The sequence below is a fragment of the Phocoena sinus genome, chromosome X (assembly GCF_008692025.1).
Source record: "Phocoena sinus isolate mPhoSin1 chromosome X, mPhoSin1.pri, whole genome shotgun sequence".
NCBI classification, from domain to species: Eukaryota; Metazoa; Chordata; class Mammalia; order Artiodactyla; family Phocoenidae; genus Phocoena; species Phocoena sinus.
The window spans coordinates 33773479-33795520 of NC_045784.1; the positions used below are offsets into that span (position 1 = coordinate 33773479).

Here is a 22042-nt window from a genome sequence, read left to right on the forward strand (position 1 = left end):
GGACTTGTGTTAGATGATTCGGGAGGGGTTTCAGGAAGCAAGCATTTCCTCTGGATCAGGTATGGTCAGGAATTGGGGACAGTTCCAGCGTTGGGTATCTTAATAATTTTTTTTCTAGGAGGCAGAAGAACGGGGTTAAATCTGTAATAGGTCAAGAAGCAGCAGTCACCCATGTTTTTGTCTTGGCTCAGATAAGATTTCAGAGTGGTCTCGTTTTTGTGTCAGTCCATCACAGTGACAGAATGACCTTGCCTGATGTTGGTGTTCTATGAAATTGTTTATGTGAAATAGGGAACCCTCTGGCTGAGGTGTTAATACCAGGTCAGCCACCAGCTGACATCTGTCAGCAATGCATTTCCTCTTTCTTGCCTACAACATCTGAGAGGTGGCCTATGTCTGCTAATTGCTCCAGGGGCAGCCATTTGGGGAACCCTCAGGCAAGGACTTTTTCCCTTCCAGCAGTTGCTGAGGCTTTCTACACTCAGAGGGAGAAGCTCTAAGTCATCTTCATGTGCCGAACTCCAAACATGTTTCCTTGTCTGTTTAGAATAGATTACAAGAAGAGTTCCATGATTTTGTAGAAATAATTATCCTCAGGCTGATATAAAAAAATGTGCCTGGTCTATTTAGGGACGGAATTAAAGCACATCAAATAAAATAGAAATTCTTCTTCTATAATGTCTTGGATAATTTTTCTTTTACTTGTTCATTGTACAATGATACGTAAGGGTGGCCGTGTGAACATATCGAGTGAGCTGACACTGCAGTGCTGTGCCCAGATCTCTTCAGGTCACTTTTACTATGTCTGTGCTCCCCTACCCTTCTGTGTGCTTTCACTTTCAATTTCCTCTATTTGCTTTTGTTCCTCAAAGGACTGCCCTGGGGCTACTGGAGTCCCTTTGCCCAAAGTCCCTTTGCCCATATCTGAAAGGGCCTGGATAGCTGTCTCGTTGAGCAGCTCTTAACCAATAACTGATGGGTGCAGGCCATGAAAACCCAGCTCCCTTGCCTTGAGTCAGGATAAACTCTAAGGTGTAATTTACCCTCCACAGTTCCCCTGCAGCATCAGGCTGAAGATTTGGCCCGAGATCGTCCTCTTACCTGACTTGTTCCTCTTTCCTATCCTATTAACCATCCCCTTACCAGCTTCTTCTGGAGCGCATTCTTTCTAAATCCTCATCTCAGGATCTGCTTTGGAGGAACGCAGCCTAAGATGTTAGGCATGCACAGAATACATCTACAAACTAAGCAAAGGGAGAAAGAGCTTCAGAGCCTTTTAGGACATATAGTTGATACTTTACTTGATACTCCCTTAGAACTCTTTCTGTGTATCAATTGATATTTCCTATGATACCTCAACCATGTAAGACTTTTTTTTTTTAACATCTGTATTGGAGTGTAATTGCTTTACAATGGTGTGTTAGTTTCTGCTTTATAACAAAGTGAATCAGTTATACATATGTTCCCATATCTCTTCCCTCTTGCGTCTCCCTCCCTCCCACCCTCCCTATCCCACCCCTCCAGGCGGTCACAAAGCACCGAGCCGATCTCCCTGTGCTATGCTGCTGCTTCCCACTAGCTATCTACCTTACGTTTGGTAGTGTATACATGTCCATGCCTCTCTCTCGCTTTGTCACAGCTCACCCTTCCCCCTCCCCATATCCTCAAGTCCATTCTCTAGTAGGTCTGTGTCTTCATTCCTGTCTTACCCCTAGGTTCTTCATGACATTATTTTTTTCTTAAATTCCATATATATGTGTTAGCATACGGTATTTGTCTTTCTCTTTCTGACTTACTTCACTCTGTATGACAGACTCTAGGTCTATCCACCTCATTACAAATAGCTCAATTTCGTTTCTTTTTATGGCTGAGTAATATTCCATTGTATATACGGAGATGGAAACAACCTAAGTGTCCATCATCGGATGAATGGGTAAAGAAGATGTAAGACTTTTTAAAATTTGGAAATATCTATTCCAATTCTACACCACTCTGTTGGGGGGATGGTTAGGATAATCTAAAGGGGGGATGAAAATGCCTATTGCCTTGTTCACTGGACACTTTATAAATAGGTAGCCCTGCTTTTGAGAGCCTACAAATAATGTGTGTGTGTGTGTTTTACAGAATCCCGAAGGAGGCCTGTACGTGGCTGTGACTCGGCTGGCAGGCATCACTGGAGTTGTCATCACGCTCTGCCTCATATTAATTATCACCTCCTCCACCAAAACCATCAGGAGGTCTTACTTTGAAGTGTTTTGGTACACACACCATCTCTTTGTGATCTTCTTCATTGGTCTCGCCATCCATGGAGCTGAGTGAGTATTTAAACTCCAAGAGCAAGTATTTTATGTCCCTCAGTTTCCGGATGTGATGCTCTGTTAGAGGCACAGTGACCTCCCTGTCTTTGTGTGACCTTAGCCTGTCTGCTGAGGGAATATGAGGGGAAAACAGAAGTCACTTTGATAGAAACCACTCAGCACCACTTTAGTTTCTGGTACCCGACTCATAACTATTCATAGTGCGGTTATTTATAGCAAGCTGGAAAAATACACCAAAGTTTTGAATATCTTTGCAAGCATATAGAAAGCACGCTGAGAGTGCTGGCAGGGTCTCGGATGTCTCCAATGATGTTTCCTGTGGCTTAATCCCTAGAAAATTAGACAAGCTCCCAAACCAGAGAGGTTAATGATTAATCAGGTGAAAGGGTTTGCTCTCGTTCAATGAGTTTTTTTGTTTGTTTAATTTTATTAATTTTTGGCTATGTTGGGTCTTCGTTGCTGCACGTGGGCTTTCTCTAGTTGTGGCGAGCGGGAGCGACTCTTCCTTGCAGTGTGCGGGCTTCTCATTGCAGTCGGTGGCTTCTCTCGTTGCGGAGCACGGGCTGTAGGGCTCAGGGCTTCAGTAGTTGTGGCTCGCGGGCTCTAGAGCGCAAGCTCAGTAGTTGTGGTACACGGACTTAGTTGCTCCACGGCATGTGGGATCTTCCCGGACCAGGGCTCGAACCCGTGCCCCCTGCATTGGCAGGCAGATTCTTATCCACTGAGCCTCCAGGGAAGTCCCCGTTCAATGAGTTTTGATTCAAGCCAATCATTCACTGATTGCCTACTGTGTATGAGGACCTATCTCAGGCACTGTGGGGAATACTAGAAGGAGAAATACATGGTTATTGCCTTCAAGCATCCTAACATAATAAAGGGAAAAGCTAGCTTCTACTGAGCATTTGTTGCAGACATGAAATGTTTCTTTTAATCTCCAAAAGGTAGAGATGCCCTTACTATCCCCATTTCCAGGGGAAATTGTAGACAAGGAAACAGACCAAAAAAGGTAAAGTGTGTAGCCAAGCCACTACCAGTTTATCCGTGGCATAGCTGGGGTTGGAGACCGGATGGGCTAAGGCAGGCCATGATGAATGCTCTCATAGAGACACACGGTGCCTGGATGTGTGGCTGGGAGAGTTTGCCTTATTGGGACCCTTCTTTCATACCAGGCTTCCTTTTTCTACTCTTTCACACTAGCTGATTCTCCCACCTGCACACAAAAAGCAGACCTGGGAAGTTCCCCGGTGGGTATGGGGCTCCAGATAACTAAGGGTGGAGGAAGTAGGTGTCAAGGCTCAATGACTCTGGTCTGAGTCAAGTCAGCCTAGAAGTGGCTGAGACCTAAAAAGGGGAAGGGTGGAGAGAAGCAGCCTGTGGCAACCCCTCATGTGCATTCTTTTTTTAAAATTTATTTTATTGAAGTATAGTTGATGTACAATGTTATGTTAGTTTCAGGTGTACAGCAAAGTGACTCAGTTATACATATCCATTCTTTTTCGTATTCTTTTCCATTATAGGTTAGTACAGGATACTGAATATTGTTCCCTGTCCTCAAGTGCATTCTTGATCAACTTGCTGACCCTGACGCCTGGTCATCTCTTTCTAAGCACTGAAAAATCTGTGTAGACGAAGACTCTCTTAACTCTCCTAAAAGCATTTGAGTATCTTTAAATGGGACTCGGTCATCATCCAGCTGTTTCAGAAAATCCTAGAGAAAAAAAAAACAAAACAAAACTGAATTTCTTCCCCTCTCTAGCTTAGTAATTCCACCACTTTACGTTTGTATAGTTTCATAGATATGTATTTTCCTCTGGAGCCGGCAGAGGAGATATATGTACCCCGTTCTCCATCTGAGGAGAATCTGCTACTTATGCTGGTTGGCTGATTGCTCGGTCTGCTGGCTAGGTAGCAGCTGAACTGGGATTAAAAGCCAGGTTTTCTGACTTCCGGTCCTGGCATTGAGAAGAGAAGGAGAAAATCCGATTTTTTTTCTATCACTTACTCCCCAAGTGACCTTGAACATTAAGAACTTTAATAGTTATCATTTGCTGGACGCTGACTTTGTGTCTGGCGTTTTATATGCATCATGCCAGTTGATTACTAAAACGAACTTTTAATGAGGTACTTATACCTATCTTATAGCTGAAGAAACTGAGGCTCAAAAGAAGTTAAATAACTTGCCTAAGGCCACCAAATTAGCAAGGGGTGGACGCGGGATGTGAAACCAAGGCTGTCTGGCTTGGGTCCAGAATTGCTTTCACCAAATCATTCTGCTTCTAGTTACCTAGTCTCTCTAAGCCTTGGCGTCCTCACACATAAAATGAGAGTACTAATACTTACATTTCAGGCCTGTTATGAGAATTACCTGAAATAATTTGTGTGCAGTGCCTTTCCCAGGCTTGGCATGTGATAGATGCTCAATACATGGTAATTCTCTTCCCCAAGACCTAGGGATAGAAAGCGATGGTTAGTGACCTTGAATTAAAACATCCTCGGGGGCTTACCTGGTGGTGCAGTGGTTGGGAGTCAGCCTGCCGATGCAGGGGACGCGGGTTCGTGCCCCGGTCCGGGAGGATCCCACATGCCGCAGAGCGGTGGGTCCCGTGAGCCACGGACGCTTAGCCTGCGCGTCTGGAGCCTGTGCTCTGCAACGGGAGAGGCCACAACAGTGAGAGGCCCGCGTACCGAAAAAAAAAAAAAAAAAAAAAAATCCTCTGAATATACCAACTGGCATAATAAATTTTAGGTCCCCCAAACAAACTTTTAGGTCCCCGAAGCAAAGGGCCTTCTGTGTCTTTTCTTATTATATATTCTGAAGGCCTTGTCATTTATGTTCCTTCAGGTCAGGGACACGACTTAACTTTGTGCCTCCCTCCCTCTGTTCCCACTCAACCTGCATTGTCTTATGTTTTAGTAGTTGCTCAATTAATATTTATTGAATTGAAGTGAATGGGCTCCGAGCACTTCAAGGGACACACCATCAGCGTTGATGTCTGTGAGAATGGCATAATCTCTACAAAATTAAGTCGTCTTAAGTGGATTTCAATGTTTTGGTTGAATTTAGACAATTTTGAAACAACAAATAAAAGATTTGTACTAAGCCTCAGGGCTACTGTATATGGTTGTATGGGTTGTCAACTACATAAGGGTGCCTGGCCAAGGGGAAGGAAATTAGCCCATGCTCTGCTGGCCAAGCTCTTGCCTCTAGAGCTGTCCTCAAAGAGGGGGCATCTTGTTCTAATTTGCACAATGGTACTGTATGGGCCAGCGGTTGCTCTGTTGGATTTGCAGTTTTTCTCTTTTTATTTGTTTGTTTATAAATGAGAATAATACTTGAAACAGAAGCACAAATGTTGCCTTTCAGAAAACATGTACTGATGATCCAAAACTTACCCTCTATAATGTTATATATAAATATCCTTTGTGCCATTGTACATATTTTTTTTCTTTTTCTTTTTTTTGGGCTACATTGCATGGCATGTGGGATGTGGGATCTCAGTTCCCCGACCAGGGATCGAACCCACAACCCCTGCAGGGGAAGCATGGAATCTTAACCACTGGATCGCCAGGGAAGTCCCCATATTTTTTTTTTGTATTGCTAAAGATCATGAATTTTCTTTCCCTTCCTCTAATCTATTTGGAGGGGGCAAGAAGTATTACTTTTAAGTGAAAAGTATAGGAACCATATGAGAATACTAATAAAAATATGTCAGAATCTCAGAAAACTAAGAATTTAATCTCTTGTTTCTAAATGGTCTGGACTTACATTTCCTCCTCAGGCGAATTGTACGTGGGCAGACCGCAGAGAGTTTGTTGAAACACAAGCCAAGAGAATGTTATCAAAACATCTCACAATGGGGAAAAATAAAGGACTGCCCAATCCCAGAGTTCTCTGGGAACCCTCCTATGGTATGTACAATTCATTGTAGCTATTATAGTTTCATTACCAACAATCTTCAAACTGTGTCTAAGAAAGAGATACAAATGTCATAGAGTTGTCCGTTATGAATGTCACGGAACTGCTAGGATGTTATAAGTATCCAGGGTTTTTCTGCTATGCTTATTGTCTAGAATTAGTTCTTGAAAAGTAAGCTTTACATTAGTCTGTTATGAACATCCTGATATAAAACTTGGAAACGTATTGTTTTTTAAAGTGCTTTTGGGTTCAAGAAGTTCTACCTCTTCTCTTCTGGTTGTGATGGCCACAATAATACCAGCTAATGATTTTCAGAGGGATTCCATCCTGAGCCGAGTTGGAAAGCTCAGATTATGATTTATAAGGAGGCAGGAGCCTCTTCAGATTCCAGGAAGTAAGACTTTCTCTACAGCTTTCAGAGCTGGGAATGAAATTTGTGAGGTGGCACATAGAGCTGCCATTAGGTATCAGGAGGTCCCGTCTATGAGGCATAAAGGAGGCTGCAGAGCCAGGGTCATGCCATTGGCACTTCATGGTAGAGCAGGAGTGTGGCAAGGATGACCAAGGGAAAAGATGCTGAAATATTTACCTTTTGTTGGGAGCTCTGAAGAACTCCGTTTTGTTTATTCTCAATATCTCCGTTCCACAGAGTGAGCAGTGGACGCTGTGATCTTCATACCTTTTCCCCCATTGGCAAGCAATATACCGTATTGGTTATTATGCTAGCCATTGGTATAAAACTAAGCAAAAATCAACCTTTGTACAGGGCTTCTGAACAGGAGGATTATTTTGTCCGTAAGCACAGTATAATATAAAGGCAAATTTCCCAACCCATTTTCTCCTTCCTTTTTTCTGACTCTCATAATATAGGAGTACTCTTCCTCTAGAGACAGCATGCTGTCTGCGGACTCAACATCTTTCAGCATCCTTGCTCATTAATGAAAGCAAGCAGACACATCAGTGAACTATCCCCACTACATGCAGACATCAATAGAAAGGATTAAAAGGGAACTCTATTGCAGGTCCTCTTATGAGCTGGGGAAGGCACATTTCCTTGAAGACAGCTAAGTCAGAGCGCTGCTACCTTCACAGGCATCTACCTCAGAGGAGCTCCTGGGTTTCTGGGGAGATTAGAAGTGATGTCCAAGACCTGGCTCCGTTCAATGGGGCCCCAGGTGGCAGCCAGGACATAGATGGATGATGCTAGACCGTTTGAAAAAACTGTCCCATGAAAATGAAGGCCAGTAGCAGAGCATTTATGACTTCCGGGCAGATATTCTTCAACTTAGGCTGGAGATAGGGACATTTGGGTGCTCTCAACTTCCAACAATAACTTTCTTAAAATTTTTTCATAGAAAGATCATAGGCAAGACTATGGGAAGCACTCTGGGATTTTTTTTCCCTCTTGGAATCCCTTCTGGAATGTTGTATTTTAGATGATATCGACTTCTAAAATTCTTTGCTACTTCAGATATTCATCTAGGAACCTAACTGACTGAATCCCAGGATGGATCTGTTTGGCCTAAATGTTTTTGTATAGCCAGTAATGCCACGGGGTAATTCCAGTGTTCTGAAACACTGCAGATTCTGACAAGAGAGCACCCTAGAGAAAGTGCATTGCATAGCTCCTAGAACTTGCCAGGATATTGGAGGAAGAGCTAAATTCTAGCGTGGAATTTCTCATGTTGCAAAGAATGAAGCTTTGGCTACATGACCAAGAGAAAGTAATTGCAACGTTGCATTAAAAATACGATGTTGTTGAAATGCTATCCTTTAGAGAAATGTTAATTCTGAAACCAACCTTACTCTGCTGTAGGGTTATTGCAACTCCTATTGCGACAACAGGAGGAAATCCCATTCTTGTGGGAAGTTCCTCTTGGGAAAGTTCCATACTGTAGATATAGTTCCCCAATGTGGGCAAGGAGAATGTTCATTTTTACTGGCTCAAAAATTTATTTTAACTTTAGATATTTTAGAAGAAATTTACTAGTCTATCATGGAATATTTAAACAAACCAAAAAAGGTGAACTTCTAAAATGTTTTGTCCCCACGAATCTTTTATCAACTACCGCCCCATAACACATCCTTTTTTCATTGTTTGCTCTGATTACAGACTTGGAAATGGATAGTGGGTCCCATGTTCCTGTATCTCTGTGAGAGGTTGGTACGGTTTTGGCGATCTCAACAGAAGGTGGTCATCACCAAGGTATTGGCTGGGTTAGGAATTACTAATACTATCTAACTATATCATGGACAAGTCTATCCAAGTTCTCTATATCATTGTCAGATCTCACTTTTACTCAGTTTATTTTGATTAAACTTAGAGCAGAGAGATGACCTACAGTTTGTTTCAATGTACCTAGCTTGATAATCAAATGATTGGGCCTTTTAATTGGGGAAACTAGAAGTTAACATTTTCTGTTGAAAAGTGAACCCAAATGTTTTGTGTAAATGAATCCCTGTGTGTGTGTGTGTGTGTGTGTGTGTGTGTGTGTGTGTGTGTGTGTATGTAGAGGGGAGGAGCATAGAGAGATGATGTGATTAGTTAAGAGTAAAGAAACAGGGCTTCCCTGGTGGCGCAGTGGTTGAGGGTCCGCCTGATGATTCAGGGGACTCGGGTTCGTGCCCCGGTCCGGGAGGATCCCACATGCCGCGGAGCGGCTGGGCCCGTGAGCCGTGGCCGCTGGGCCTGCGCGTCCAGAGCCTGTGCTCCTCGACGGGAGAGGCCGCAACAGTGAGAGGCCCGCGTACCGCAAAAAAAAAAAAAAAAAAAAAAAGAGTAAAGAAGCAAAAGAGGTGAGTTCAAAAGGTCATGCACTGAGCCTTAAAATATTCAGATGCCAAAAGAACCAGGGAACCAAGGGCAGATCTCTGTGCTTTGTATACAGTCACAGAGTATCAGAGTTAATGTACTCAAAGTCTCAAATGAGCTAATAACTAAACTGCATTTAGAATTGAATCCGCTAACTTCAAGTATATAGTGGTTTTTCCCCACACGTCTATGCTGCTTCTTATCATTAAATAAATAAATATCCAACTAAATAAATAGAAACGGAATTGCCTTATTATAGTTTCAGGAAACATCAGACAGGACTATTTTTATCAAATAAAATTTAATTCAGTTCAGTTCAGAAAGTATTTACCAAAAGCTTACCATGGGTTGCTTTTGCAAAACACAAAAAATCTTCCACTCCACCACCCTAGCTCTTCTTTCCTGGCATCTATGGAAGGTCATAGTAAGGTCAGTCCAGCTGGCATTGGAAACCTTGAAATATAGGAGGCCACAACAGTTCTCCTTTTATGATATTTATATTGTACTATGAGAAAAAGCCCACAGATCAGCAAAAAGAACCACCACAAAATTTCCCTTACTAGACTAGAATGAACTAACCAGACAAGTATTTCCTCTAAGCCTATTTCTAAGGCAAACTTGTTTGCCTGTGAAGAAAATAAGTATTCATTTTCTTCTCATGTAAACACACATAAGAAACAAGGTACTATCCAAAAGTATTCTGGTGACAATGCTGTCCACTAGTGCATTTTATTCCCTTCTATCCCGATGTTCCCTGTGGTAGCAAAATTGCAATATGGTGGAACTCATTCTCACCACACAAAATTGCAACGTGAGCAACATAATTTTCAAACTCATTTTCATCCATTTTTATTTTCTGTTTCAAAATGAAGCTCAACACCTCCTTATTTCAGTGATGAAGGGAAGTTGGTTACAGCCTTGTCATATAATTTATATTTGAATCACAAGTTTTGGAAATGCTTGGCAATTTTTCTTAAAAGGATTTCCTATTGTCCTACTCCTCACGGGTGAAAAGAAAAGCTCGTGTATATCAGTCAACATTAGGAATCTGCTATTTGGTTTCTATTGATTTTTCTTTCCTTTGATGTCCCTTGGTTTGTTTTCAGTTGCACATATAAAGTCCCTCTAGGATCTCAGGAATCATCAAAGAAACATATTACTTTGTATATTACAATGAAATCATTTTGTTTTTTACCAACTTACCAGTTGATGGACATTTGGAGTGCTTCCAATTTTTTTGCTATTGTAAACAAAGCTGTTATGAACATTCAGGTACATGGAGAAGGAGGATGGCAACAGGTGGGTGGGGCCTGGCTTTGGGAGAGATGGATGGTGTATTCCCCGGGTAGGGAGAAATGTAAAAACGATGCATGGAGTCAGGCAGGTTCAAGGTGGGACTTGGGACACAGACAGACCAGCACCTTAGGCTTGGTTTGGGCGATGTTGCTATATTATTAGCCAATGGGGTCTCCTTCTGCTTCTGTCCGGCTGCTAAGGCTCTTGATCATCCCTTGGGGAGATAGGAAGGCTGAGCAGGAAACCACCTCTTTTTTTTTTTTTTTAAATGTGTACTTTTCTTTTATATATATATATAGTTTATTTATTTATTTCCTCTGTGTTGGGTCTTCATTTCTGTGCGAGGGCTTTCTCTAGTTGTGGCAAGCGGGGGCCACTCTTCATCGCGGTGCGCGGGTCTCTTACTCTCTCGCCTCTCTTGTTGCGGAGCACAGGCTCCGGACGCGCAGGCTCAGTAGTTGTGGCTCACGGGCCTAGTTGCTCCGCGGCATGTGGGATCCTCCCAGACCAGGGCTCGAACCCGTGTCCCCCGCATTAGCAGGCAGATTCTCAACCACTGCGCCACCAGGGAAGCCCCAGGAAACCATCTCTTCTTCCTGTTTCTAGCAACTGCCTTGTCTTCTTAGAGAAAAAAAAAAAAATCACATTAAGCTGGTGTCTTAGGTTGGATTCCCTGGCAAAGATTCTGAGACAGAGAACTGCATGCAGAAGTCTTATCGGGGCATGTTCTCAGGAGGTGAAGCTGTAAAAGAAAAGAAAGGCAGGATTGGGGGAAGGAAATTGCTGGCCCGAAGTGGTTGCAACTGCAGCCTCAGCTGATCCTACAGGAAGTGCTGCAGCTGCGATGGCCCCTGGGAGTTGTCCCAAAGTGAGGACAAGGGCCAGGCCTTTGCATCCCTGCCCCAGCTCACTGTTGGCCATGGGCTACAGCCGAGGGCAGTTGCCAGTGAGAGGCAGGTTTGCTGGAAGAACTGCTGTGTTGGCCCTGAAGAAGGGACCTGTGTGGGGCATCTTAGCTCAGCCTTTTATCCATACGGACACTGAAAAGGCAAGTACTGGCGGAAAGGTTCATTTCCAGAGACACATTCTGTTCCATAGGTGGTCACCCACCCTTTCAAAACCATCGAGCTGCAGATGAAGAAAAAAGGATTCAAGATGGAGGTGGGCCAATACATTTTCGTCAAGTGCCCTGTGGTGTCCAGGCTGGAGTGGCACCCTTTCACCCTGACCTCTGCCCCCGAGGAAGACTTCTTTAGCATCCATGTCCGCATCGTGGGGGACTGGACGGAGGGACTGTTCAAAGCTTGTGGCTGTGATAAGCAGGAGTTTCAAGATGCCTGGAAACTACCGAAGTGAGTACAAAGATGACGAAACGTACGTATTCTATAGGGAGCTATCTCGGTGTTCCCCGTTTTATACATGTGCTGTGCTTATGCATATATGTATAAATCTTCTATGAAATATAAAATGTTTGAATCAAATATTAATCATGGATATTCCCCAGTGCCTATAAATTTGTAAGGGTCAAGGCCAAGGTATATTAACTTGCAATCAAAGCTATACTTAAAATTTCATTGGTGTACATTATTTGAGGGTAAATGCCAGATGTTACTCACTTGGCCTCTTTCTTCCCACACGCCTAACATGGTGTCAGGCACTTAGTAGATGCTGAAGAAAAGTATGTCAAATAACTCAATGAATAGACCAACATAAAGTAGAGATATTAAATTTATAAGATATCATGACATGGAAAATTCTCACTTTAATGTACAGTGTAAGCAGGAATTTCAAGTGTGGGCTCACCTGGCAAGAGACACAGACATTTGTGTGTGTGTGTGTGTGTGTGCGCGTGTGCGCGCGTGCGTAGTGAGTGAACGGGGTTGGGGACATGAAAAAAACACCCCTGAGAGTTACCAAATGTTTTCAGTTAGCTAAAAATTCTTCTTACTTCCAACCCCGATGTTCACACTGAGTTGGTTACTTGAAAGCTATCTCACGGAACAAAGTGTCACATCAATACATTGTCCCAGTTTGAAGTGACATGTTGCACACCTGCAGTGATAATGTGTGCCCCATCCTCCTCTGAAGAGCAAGGTGTCCGTGTAACTATCTCCCCCCATGCTTCCCTCCAGGATAGCTGTTGACGGGCCCTTCGGCACTGCCAGTGAAGATGTGTTCAGTTATGAGGTGGTGATGTTGGTGGGAGCAGGGATTGGGGTCACGCCCTTTGCATCCATTCTCAAGTCGGTCTGGTACAAGTATTGCAATAAAGCCCCCAATCTGAGGCTCAAAAAGGTAGGTTCTTTTCTTTTTCAGAGGGCTTGGAGCATTCACCACAGTCTGCCAAGTGAAGCCTCAAAGAGCCTTCAGGGCAGAGGCTGGCAGAGACTGGGGGAAGTGAAGACAAGTTCTAGGTAGTTTCAGAGAGGCAGGCTTTGCACAAAAGGGCTGTTTGATAAGTCAAAGGTGCTTCTGGGAATTCCCTGGCGGTCCAGTGGTTAGGACTCAGCACTTTCACTGCCAAGGGTGCCGGTTTGATCCCTGGTCCGGGAACTAAGATCCCGCAAGCCATGTGTGGCACAGCCAAAAAAATAAACAAACAAACAAATAAATAAATGTGGTTCTCTATAAGCAAGCCTATTATTGAAAGTACAAATATACTGTATTTGTGTAGCATTACTGGAAAGTCAGAAGAGAGCTGGGAATAGAAAGTGTCCACAACCCCAACCCAATAGTTACACTTTTTGTAAATTCTCTTCCAACATGTTTACATATTTTTAGAAAGTTGTATATATTGAGTATGTACAATTTCATGTCCTGCTCTTTTTAAAACATATAGTACTTTTCAGTGTTGTTACAAGCTTGCTGATAATCATTTTTGATGATTCTTTCATGTTCCATTGAGAGGATAGAATAATTTTTCTATCATCTTACGTTAGATATTGACATGGATTCCATTTCCAGCCCCCAGCACATTTATTTGCAGGGGGAGGGCAGGAGACATGTCCTTTCGTGACACTTTTACTTTTTTCCTTTCTTATGGCTGTCCTCTCAGAATAAAGTCCTGGGGGATGTTTTGGTTACATGTAAGTTTGGTTTCATTGCCCAATAAAGGACATCTTTAATAAAGCTTGAGTCATTCTAATAGCTGTAGAGAGAACCTCTAACAGGCACGTTGAGCTTACCTTGACTTTTCATTCTCCCCTTCCCCTCTTTTCGATGTGGAGGAGGTGTGGGTAGGACTACTTTTTCCCCTACGAACTCAGGGAAGTCTGCCAGTAGCGGGTAGGGAAGTAGCGCGGTGGCAGCCATGGCTCGTCTAGATCCTATTGGTCTTTCTGAGAGGAGGGTCAAGGGAAGCCGGGGATCCTAGGAGGGCAAGAGCAGACCCAGGGGGAAAGTTGTGGGCCAATGTTTTCTTCTTAAGCTACGGATTTCTGAGAACAAGCTATTTATTTTCTGCCCTGCCGTGTGAAGGCCAGAGCAGGTTCATGTGAGCTAGTTTGTCAAATATCTAGAGCTTTCTGAAAACCCATGTTTCCAGGCATTCTGAGCAGCAGGGAAAGGTGGGGGTGGGGAGGGTAGAAATCCATATTTCAATGCTGATAGGTCCCAATTTAAATATAATCTGCTTGACTCACAGATACAGAGAAAGAACTAGTGGTTACCAGTGGGGAGAGGGAAGTGGGGAGGGGCAAGACAGAGGTAGGGGATTAAGAGGTGCAAACGACCATGTGTAAAATAAATAAGCTACGAGGACATAATGTACAACATGGGGAATATAGCCAATATTTTATAATAACTATAAATGGAGTATAACCTTTCAAACTGTGAATCAGTCTATTATACACCTGTAACTTATATGCTATTATACATCAACTATCCTTCAAAAAAAGATAAAAATAAAGAAAGAAACATAATCTGCTTCACGGTCTGTCCCCCTCTCAGATCTACTTCTACTGGCTGTGCCGGGACACACATGCCTTTGAGTGGTTTGCAGACCTGCTGCAGCTGCTGGAGACCCAGATGCAGGAGAAGGACAACTCCGGCTTCCTCAGCTACAACATCTACCTCACTGGCTGGGATGAGTCTCAGGTGAGGAAAAGATCCCCAATCTCAGGTCCCTCCCACAGTGCCCAGGGCTTACCGACTTCCCCTTGGTTATTGGAATGTCTTGTGTACTGTTTTTAAGAACAGTCGATGGGTTCGGGTGATCCAGCACATTCACTCTGACTCAGTATCCCCATTTGTTCAGACGGTTGATATTAGATTCAAAGTTGGTATCTGTAGGACGGGTCAAAGCTAGGGAGCCTACAAGGGAATCAAAGCCATGAGTCTGACCTTGTTAGAGCAATGCCTCCACCAGGGGTATCGAACCAGGTGGACAAGATGATCTATGGGGTTATGGGAAGAAAATAGAGAAAAGATCAGCTCTCTCTCGTTCTCCCTCTCTCTCTCTCTCTCTCTGTGTGTCTGTATTTATATATACACATGCATATATATGTGTATATATTCCTTTAATTTATGTTTGTGCATGTTTTATACTATACATAATACATTTAACAAGGAGTCATGATAACTGGCGATAGTTATTAAGTGTATGCTTGCGCCAAGTATTGTTCTTAGTGTTTACATAGATTGTCTAATTAAACCCTCACCACAACCTTATGAAGTAGCTATTATTCTTTTCCAGATTTTCCAGGTGGGGAAGCCAAGGCCCAGAACAGGTTAGGTCATTTGTCCAAGGGCATCCAAGTAATAAATGCTCCAGAACCTGCTCTCTTAGTATTCCCAGTAGTTCGTGATTATCATTTGTAAATAAATCAATATATATCTAATGAAGGTGATATATATGTATATATATATATATATATATATATATATGGGTGTGTGTGTATGTGTATATGTATATATGCTTTCTCCCTCCTGAGACATTTAGCAATGGAAATGTGAATTTTCGATTGAGAAGACAATTACAGTTAATTACAATTATTGATAAGATAATCACAATTCACAAGACAGCCCCCCACAACAAAGAATTATCTGGCCCCAAATGTCCAAAGTGATGAGACTGAGAAACTCAGAAACAAGTTAATGATTCCCAGGGGGTAACATCTTTCTAAATAAGCAAACATTAGTGACTTGGCCTGGAAGCAGCATGACTGTCCCCCTGAGTGAGGGGGTAAGGCAAGGGTCTCTGCCCACTCCTGGCCACTGCCTCAGATGGCCATCCCCACACAATGGCTCCTCAGCCAAGACAGTTTTCACAGGCACCTACCTGGTCCCTGTGAAAACCGACTTCTTCTCATTTAGGTTTTGGCATATCGCTTATCATAGGTTCTCCAAGTCTTAGGAAAGGCTTGTTGCAAACGTAGGTCCAGGGACACATGACCATGAAAATTGCTGCTCCAGAAAAAGTGCTTTTAAGATGCCACTTCTGCAATTTAAAAATGAAACAACAACAACAAAATTTGATAAAAATGAAACCCAGGGGAAAAATGTATAATATATAAATTGCTTTGCAGTTTTGTTTTTTTCAAAAGCCAGACACAGTTTTTTAAGTGGGAAATCTCTTTGCATTGAAAAATAGTTATTTTGCTTTGCAAAACTTTGTCCCTACAGGATTATCAAACCAGGGTAACTACCCTTCTTAACCTCTTCCATCCCCATCATCCATTCCCTGTCCAGTGAATTTAAAATCTGCTTTGATTGTTAAATAAATGTAATTAACCATTTTTATTTTTAAAAAATACCTGTTGTTCAAACTGAGGCCCCCTAGAATGGTCACAGGAAACAACACATGACTGCACACACACACACACACACACACACACACACACACAGAGTAGCTTTAGGCTCGGTTTGATGTCTCATTACATTACCAAAATATGAATACATTTTAGTCTATGGTTGTCTTAATTCTTAGTGATTCTCCCAAAGGAGCGGGAGTATGTTAGGGTGAGAAGAGACTGTCAGACGTACTGCAGAGAGAAAAACAGTGAGATAGAGAATTTAAATCCTACCCACACTTCAAAGTCTGGCGCAAATGTGGCCACCCTGAAACCTTCCCATATCCTCCCACCCGTGCTCCCTTCTTTGTCCTCATGGAGATGTTTGTGCCTCCTCTTTGGTCTCCCTTTCTAGACTGTAAATTACTTGAGAACTGGTTTCTTCAGTGTTGACCTTCTAGCTTCCAGCATGGTGCCTTGCCCCAAATACATACAGTTAGAATGGTAATTAGAGCTTGGTTTGTGAGATATGTAAGTATATCTGTGTGTGTTTATACAGCATGCCTGTTTTGTCTGGATTCATGTCCTTTCCTGCAGGCCAATCACTTTGCTGTGCACCATGACGAGGAGAAAGATGTGATCACAGGCCTGAAACAAAAGACCTTGTATGGACGGCCCAACTGGGATAATGAGTTCAAGACCATTGGGAGTCAACACCCCAAGTAAGGAATTCCCCCGCCAAGGTGTTCTTTTTTTTTTTTTTTTTACCATCTTTATTGGAGTATAATTGCTTTACAATTGTGTGTTAGTTTCTGCTTTATAACAAAGCGAGTCAGTTATACATATACATATGTTCCCATATCTCTTCCCTCTTGCCAAGGTGTTCTTGAGGCTCATGGTCTACATAAAGCAACAGCTTCCAAACATGGCTAGATTTATGTATTGTGGAAACTAAAATACCTAGGTTACCATATTCACACCCATAAAGGTTTCTAGATATCTCTGACTTTAAGAGGAAGTCTTTAAATCACACCAAACAAAGATTCCCAGGCCCCACCTCAGACTTTCTGAACCCTGTTCCCCCCACATAGGCCCATAACTCAGTTCTTTTCTTTCACCTCCTAAATTTCAGTCGTGTATCTACTTCTATTAATTCTCTATGATTTATATTTATTACTAAGGAGACACTGTCCCCACTTTCATTTATAGTTTTTGGGTCCAAGATCATAAGTTGACAGATATTCCAGGTCCTTCCTGCCCTCACTAAAGCTTTGGTCATCATGAAACTAAATGTTCTATAATATAAAAGACAGCTCCCCACAACAAAGAATATCCCTGACCTAAAATGTGAGTAGTGCTGAGGTTGAGAAACTGTTTTAGGTCAGTTTTCATTGTGCTACTATTCCTTGGTATTTCTAAGTTTTTCCTGCCTACTGTACTGACTGTTCTTGAAACTCTTTATCAGTCATTTACACTTTAGAGTGAATGAGGCTTGGTTGGTTTCTCGAATAGATTGATTGGTAAAGGAAAGTAGCTTAAGAAAGAGACAGGATGCAAAGGAAGCACTACAGTTCTTGCTTGTCTCGCAAGCTTATCCTCTTACGTTCTCTAGGTTTTCAGATTCTCCCTTTTCTTCTTTAAAGTCGCAAACATTTCTCAGAACATCTCCAGGCAACCTTTATTTGCCTTAGTTTACTAAGACTTCTAATGAAGCTCAAGAGGAGAAGTGCTACTTACCTGTCTCTTGGCTTCAGGCTCCATTTCCACTCTTCCATGCTCTCCTGTGTATCATGGTGGGCTAGAAGTCTGAAAACTGCATTTCTAAAATCTAGAACACATGAAAAACTCAAGAAATCACCATAAATACACTCTTTACGCCATTGCTTCTTACACGTTGATGAACGTATAAATCACTTGGGGAAGCTTTTTGAAACGCTGATTTAGTACATGTGGGGTAGGGCCAAAGAATCTACATTCTTGGTTTTGAATAGATTTTTGAGTTTTACTGAAATCTTACGTGAACAAGAAATTGGAAATACAATCACATCAAAGAACAAATTGTCACGGCTTTGACATTTAAGCCAAACCAATTTTGTAGGGCAGATTTCAAAAAGGTGTGAAGTTATAACAATTTAAAAACACAGTTGACCCACTTTAAGAATCTGCGTTCTTAAAAAGCTGACACCGAGGCTACTGGTCCGGAACCAGAGCTAGAGGAGCAAGGCTTTAAAGTCTAAAATGTTGAGGGATGAAGTCACACGAAGCTGTTGGCAGAGGTGGTGTTCCTGAAGCGGGTTTGTCCTTGATTTTAAGATGCTGGAGTGTTTGGGGACATAGAGCCCTGAAGGGCAGTAGCCCACAGGCTCACAAATTCATCCTCATTTTCCCTGTAGTAGACGTTTCCGCAAACCCTGCTTGCATGTCATTTTTTCAGAGAAGTCAGCTGCCTTTTGAAGTAGCCAGCTGCCCGCCCGTCCCAGCCCCGCAAACAGGGCCGAGCCACTCTCCCTCATGGTAACCTGAACTCTGTCATTTGCGGAAGGACAAAGGAGCAGAGGGGACTCTGCTCTGAGGCCTGAAATCAATAGGAAATCCCCCCATGTGCTTTGTAATCGAGCCCATCCCAAAGCCTGAAACTGTCTTTTTTCTTTCTTTCCCAAAAGTACCAGAATAGGAGTTTTCCTCTGTGGACCGGAAGCCTTGGCTGAAACCCTCAATAAACAGTGCATCTCCAACTCTGACTCTGGCCCCAGGGGAGTGCATTTCATTTTCAATAAGGAAAATTTCTAACTGGTCTCTTCCATGAGGAAATAAATGTGGGTTGTACCGCCAAATGCCCCAATAATGCCAGTTGATAATATAAGTTCCCTCCTTTCAAGAAAAAGAGAGAAAGAGAAACTATAATGTGATGATTTGCCCTGAAAGGAATGTCAAAGATTGTTTAACAGTCATAAATTTGCATTTGTATGGGGCTTTATGGTTTTCAGAGCAATTATATGCACATTTTTTCATTTTGTTTCCTCACAGTAATTCCAGAGAAAGGTAGGGCAAGGATTCTCAGACTCTGGTCTCAGGATTAAAAAATGGGGGCTCAAAATGGTGAAGTAGCTTCCCTAAGATTAAAGCTGAGACTGGCTCTAGACCATCTGACTCTAGGTTTGGTGATCTTTCAGCAATACCAGGCTGCCTGGAAATAGGTTTGTATACAGCCCCAAAGAAGAAGCAAACCAGGGAGTAACTTTTCATATTCCCTTTTGTGTCATCTTTGTTATCATTATTGTCCTATCAAAGGAAATTTTCCAAATAAGAGATAACATATGTTGAGAGTGATTCATCGCTTAATGGTGACAGCACACTCCAGTTTACCAATGCAGCAGCCTAACTGGGTCAGAGATTCCTCCTACAAAAGAATATTAGACCGACTGGAATTAATGTATGCCCCAGCAGAGAGTGGATACTCAATGAAAGTTTGCTGAATGAATGAAAGGACCTTTAAAACCATACAATGCCAAGGTAGAACTAATTGAAAGCTTTAAACAGGATTATCTGAGGAAATCACTTCTGAGACTCTTGTTGACCAAAGGAACCTGATTCTCTTGAAGGTAAAGAACAGGCTAAGGTTAGTAACCAGTAGGTTGTCCTGTCCAAACGTTTTTATTTGAAACATGCAGGAAAGGGAGATAGAGGCAGAGAATTGAATTCCTGTTCTAACTCTGGCCGGCTCCTTATGCTATGAAAGAAACGCAAACTGATTTATTGCCGGAAACAGTCTCCTCCAGCCAGCACTTGTGAATCTGAAATTAAGAATTGTGACAAATATGTATCTGGTACACCCATCTGCTTTAAATAGCATCCACACTTTGTTTTACTTAAATACACATGCGAAAGAGATCTTACTGGTGTAACTAACGATTTATTGTTCTATCATCATGATCATGATGAAATTTACATCCCAGAAACTAAAATCCCTAGCTTACTGTGTAGGTATTGGATTCATACCCGGTAGAATGTTCTGGATATTCCTGAGTTTGAGAGTCTCTAAATCATTGTTAATGTGGCCAGAAAGGTTTTTTTCCCCCCTCAGGACTGCTCCTACTTCTGGGAACTAAAAACAGCTTTATGTGTTATATCCTCTGGGGCCACAGATATTTAGAAGTATTCAACTTTGATAATGAGAAAGAAAGAGAAGGGAGCAGGGGGGAAGGGCAGAAGACGGGGTTAGGAGGAAAGGGGAGGGAAGGGGGAAGAGAATAGAAGGAGAGTGAGAGAAAGCGAAAAAAGGCAAAAGGGAATGGTAGGTGAAGGGGGTCACTTTCTACCCCAGATTTCTTAAAGTCTTATACGTATTGAATGTAATTGCAGGAGCTACACACATACTCATTTTATTTTGATAACATATGGTATTGAATCTGAAATTCTGGCCATGAATTTGATGCTGAGTGGGCATATTCAGGGGACTGGGCTGAACTAGTAAGAACTCAGTTGTTCCTTTGGGTTCCCAGGATGCCCCGGGCACTGAGGGTCGGTCCTGACAAGTCAGGCTTGCTTTGAGAATGTCACCTCCCCACAATGTCCCAAGACTGTTTCTGCAAAGAGAAACTTAGGTCCAGCCTGTTCGCACTGCACCCCAGGTATCAGTTCGTTCATTCAACAAACTTTTATTGTGTTATTACTATGACTCAGGCTCTGTGTTGATAGCTTCAGTTCTTTACACCAAAGTGTGAGCCAGAGTTAATAAGGAGTCTGAGAATCTGGGCCCTCGCTCACCTGCGTGGCGTAAGTAAAACCAACTCCATTTGTTGCTCTGAAAATGTTTCTCCAGTGTTTTCTTTTCTTTTTTTTTTTTTTTTTTTTTTCCCTGGTACGCGGGCCTCTCACTGTTGTGGCCTCTCCTGTTGCGGAGCACAGGTTCCCGACGCGCAGGCTCAGCAGCCATGGCTCACGGGCCCAGCCGCTCCGCAGCATGTGGGATCTTCCCAGACCGGGGCACGAACCCGTGTCCCCTGCATCGGCAGGCGGACTCTCAACCACTGCGCCACCAGGGAAGCCCCAGGGTTTTCTATTTTTGACACCAACAGAGTTACCAAAATAGAGAGATCTTCCCTGTGTTATCCTGGTTATGAGATGAAAAATGAGTGTAAAAGCTCTTGTCATTATGAGAGCTTCCTTCTCCATTCTTCTCCCCAGCCATCGGCTGCCTGCACAGCTTTTTTAGCATTTAGTATTTAGTAACAGGTAGTGAGAAAACAATTAAGCATTGTTTTTAATCTCAAGGCTATGAAGGCTTTTCTTATTTCTTTTGCTTTTGCAACACTGCATTTATGAAATTTGAATACTTGTTGTGTGTGAATAGTTTACGGGGGGTGGGGGGACCCTGGGAGATAATTCTTGGGAAGAACTATCAAAACTGTGCTCAATTATTAAAACGAATGAGCTCTCTCTGTGTCTGTGTTATTGATCTTCATATTCAAGGGTGGATTCAGGTGGCAAAGATTTTCTCTGCCCCAGTGGGATTGAGGTTCTCTGTGTTTTTGTAGATATGTCAAACACTGCACAATTTCTGGATTGAGAAGGGAAAACTGAGTACTGAGTTCTGTACTAATGTCCTGGTGACCCTCACAGCACTGGTATAAGGGAATGGACAAGGGAGTGTCACCTGACATTGCAGACAGAATTTCAAAGGCAAAGAAGTCCTAGTGTAAGACCTCTTTTTTTCATTTCCACTCACCTTTTCGGTTCTAACTTTGCAATTAGCTGCCATCAAATCAGGTGGTGAGTATATATATATATGTGCTCATGGTTCTGTACTGGTCATTGTTCTAAGTGAGTCAACCAGTTATGACCCCCCGCCCCATGTAGGAAAGGGATAGAGGTGTGGACATATGCTGCCACGGGGGGGGGGGGGGGGGGAAGGTCATTAACTGAAATAAATGTCAATAATAGAAATAGCTAATGTTTAATAAACACCTAC

At 42.7% G+C, this 22042-nt stretch overlaps 1 protein-coding gene across 2 annotated transcripts in view; it reads left to right on the forward strand.

Moving 5' to 3' along the window:
- LOC116747281 (cytochrome b-245 heavy chain) overlaps positions 1-21510 on the forward strand; it is a 36441-nt gene extending 14931 nt beyond the window's left edge. For both annotated transcript variants that reach the window (XM_032619061.1, XM_032619062.1), the window contains 8 exons: positions 2125-2315; positions 6098-6227; positions 8348-8440; positions 11441-11694; positions 12475-12637; positions 14291-14437; positions 16669-16793; positions 18735-21510. In XM_032619061.1, the coding sequence (XP_032474952.1) occupies positions 2125-2315; positions 6098-6227; positions 8348-8440; positions 11441-11694; positions 12475-12637; positions 14291-14437; positions 16669-16793; positions 18735-18861 (1230 nt within the window). In that variant the 3' untranslated portion in view covers positions 18862-21510. The remainder of the gene's footprint in view (positions 1-2124; positions 2316-6097; positions 6228-8347; positions 8441-11440; positions 11695-12474; positions 12638-14290; positions 14438-16668; positions 16794-18734) is intronic.
- The last annotated feature ends 532 nt before the right edge of the window (positions 21511-22042 follow it).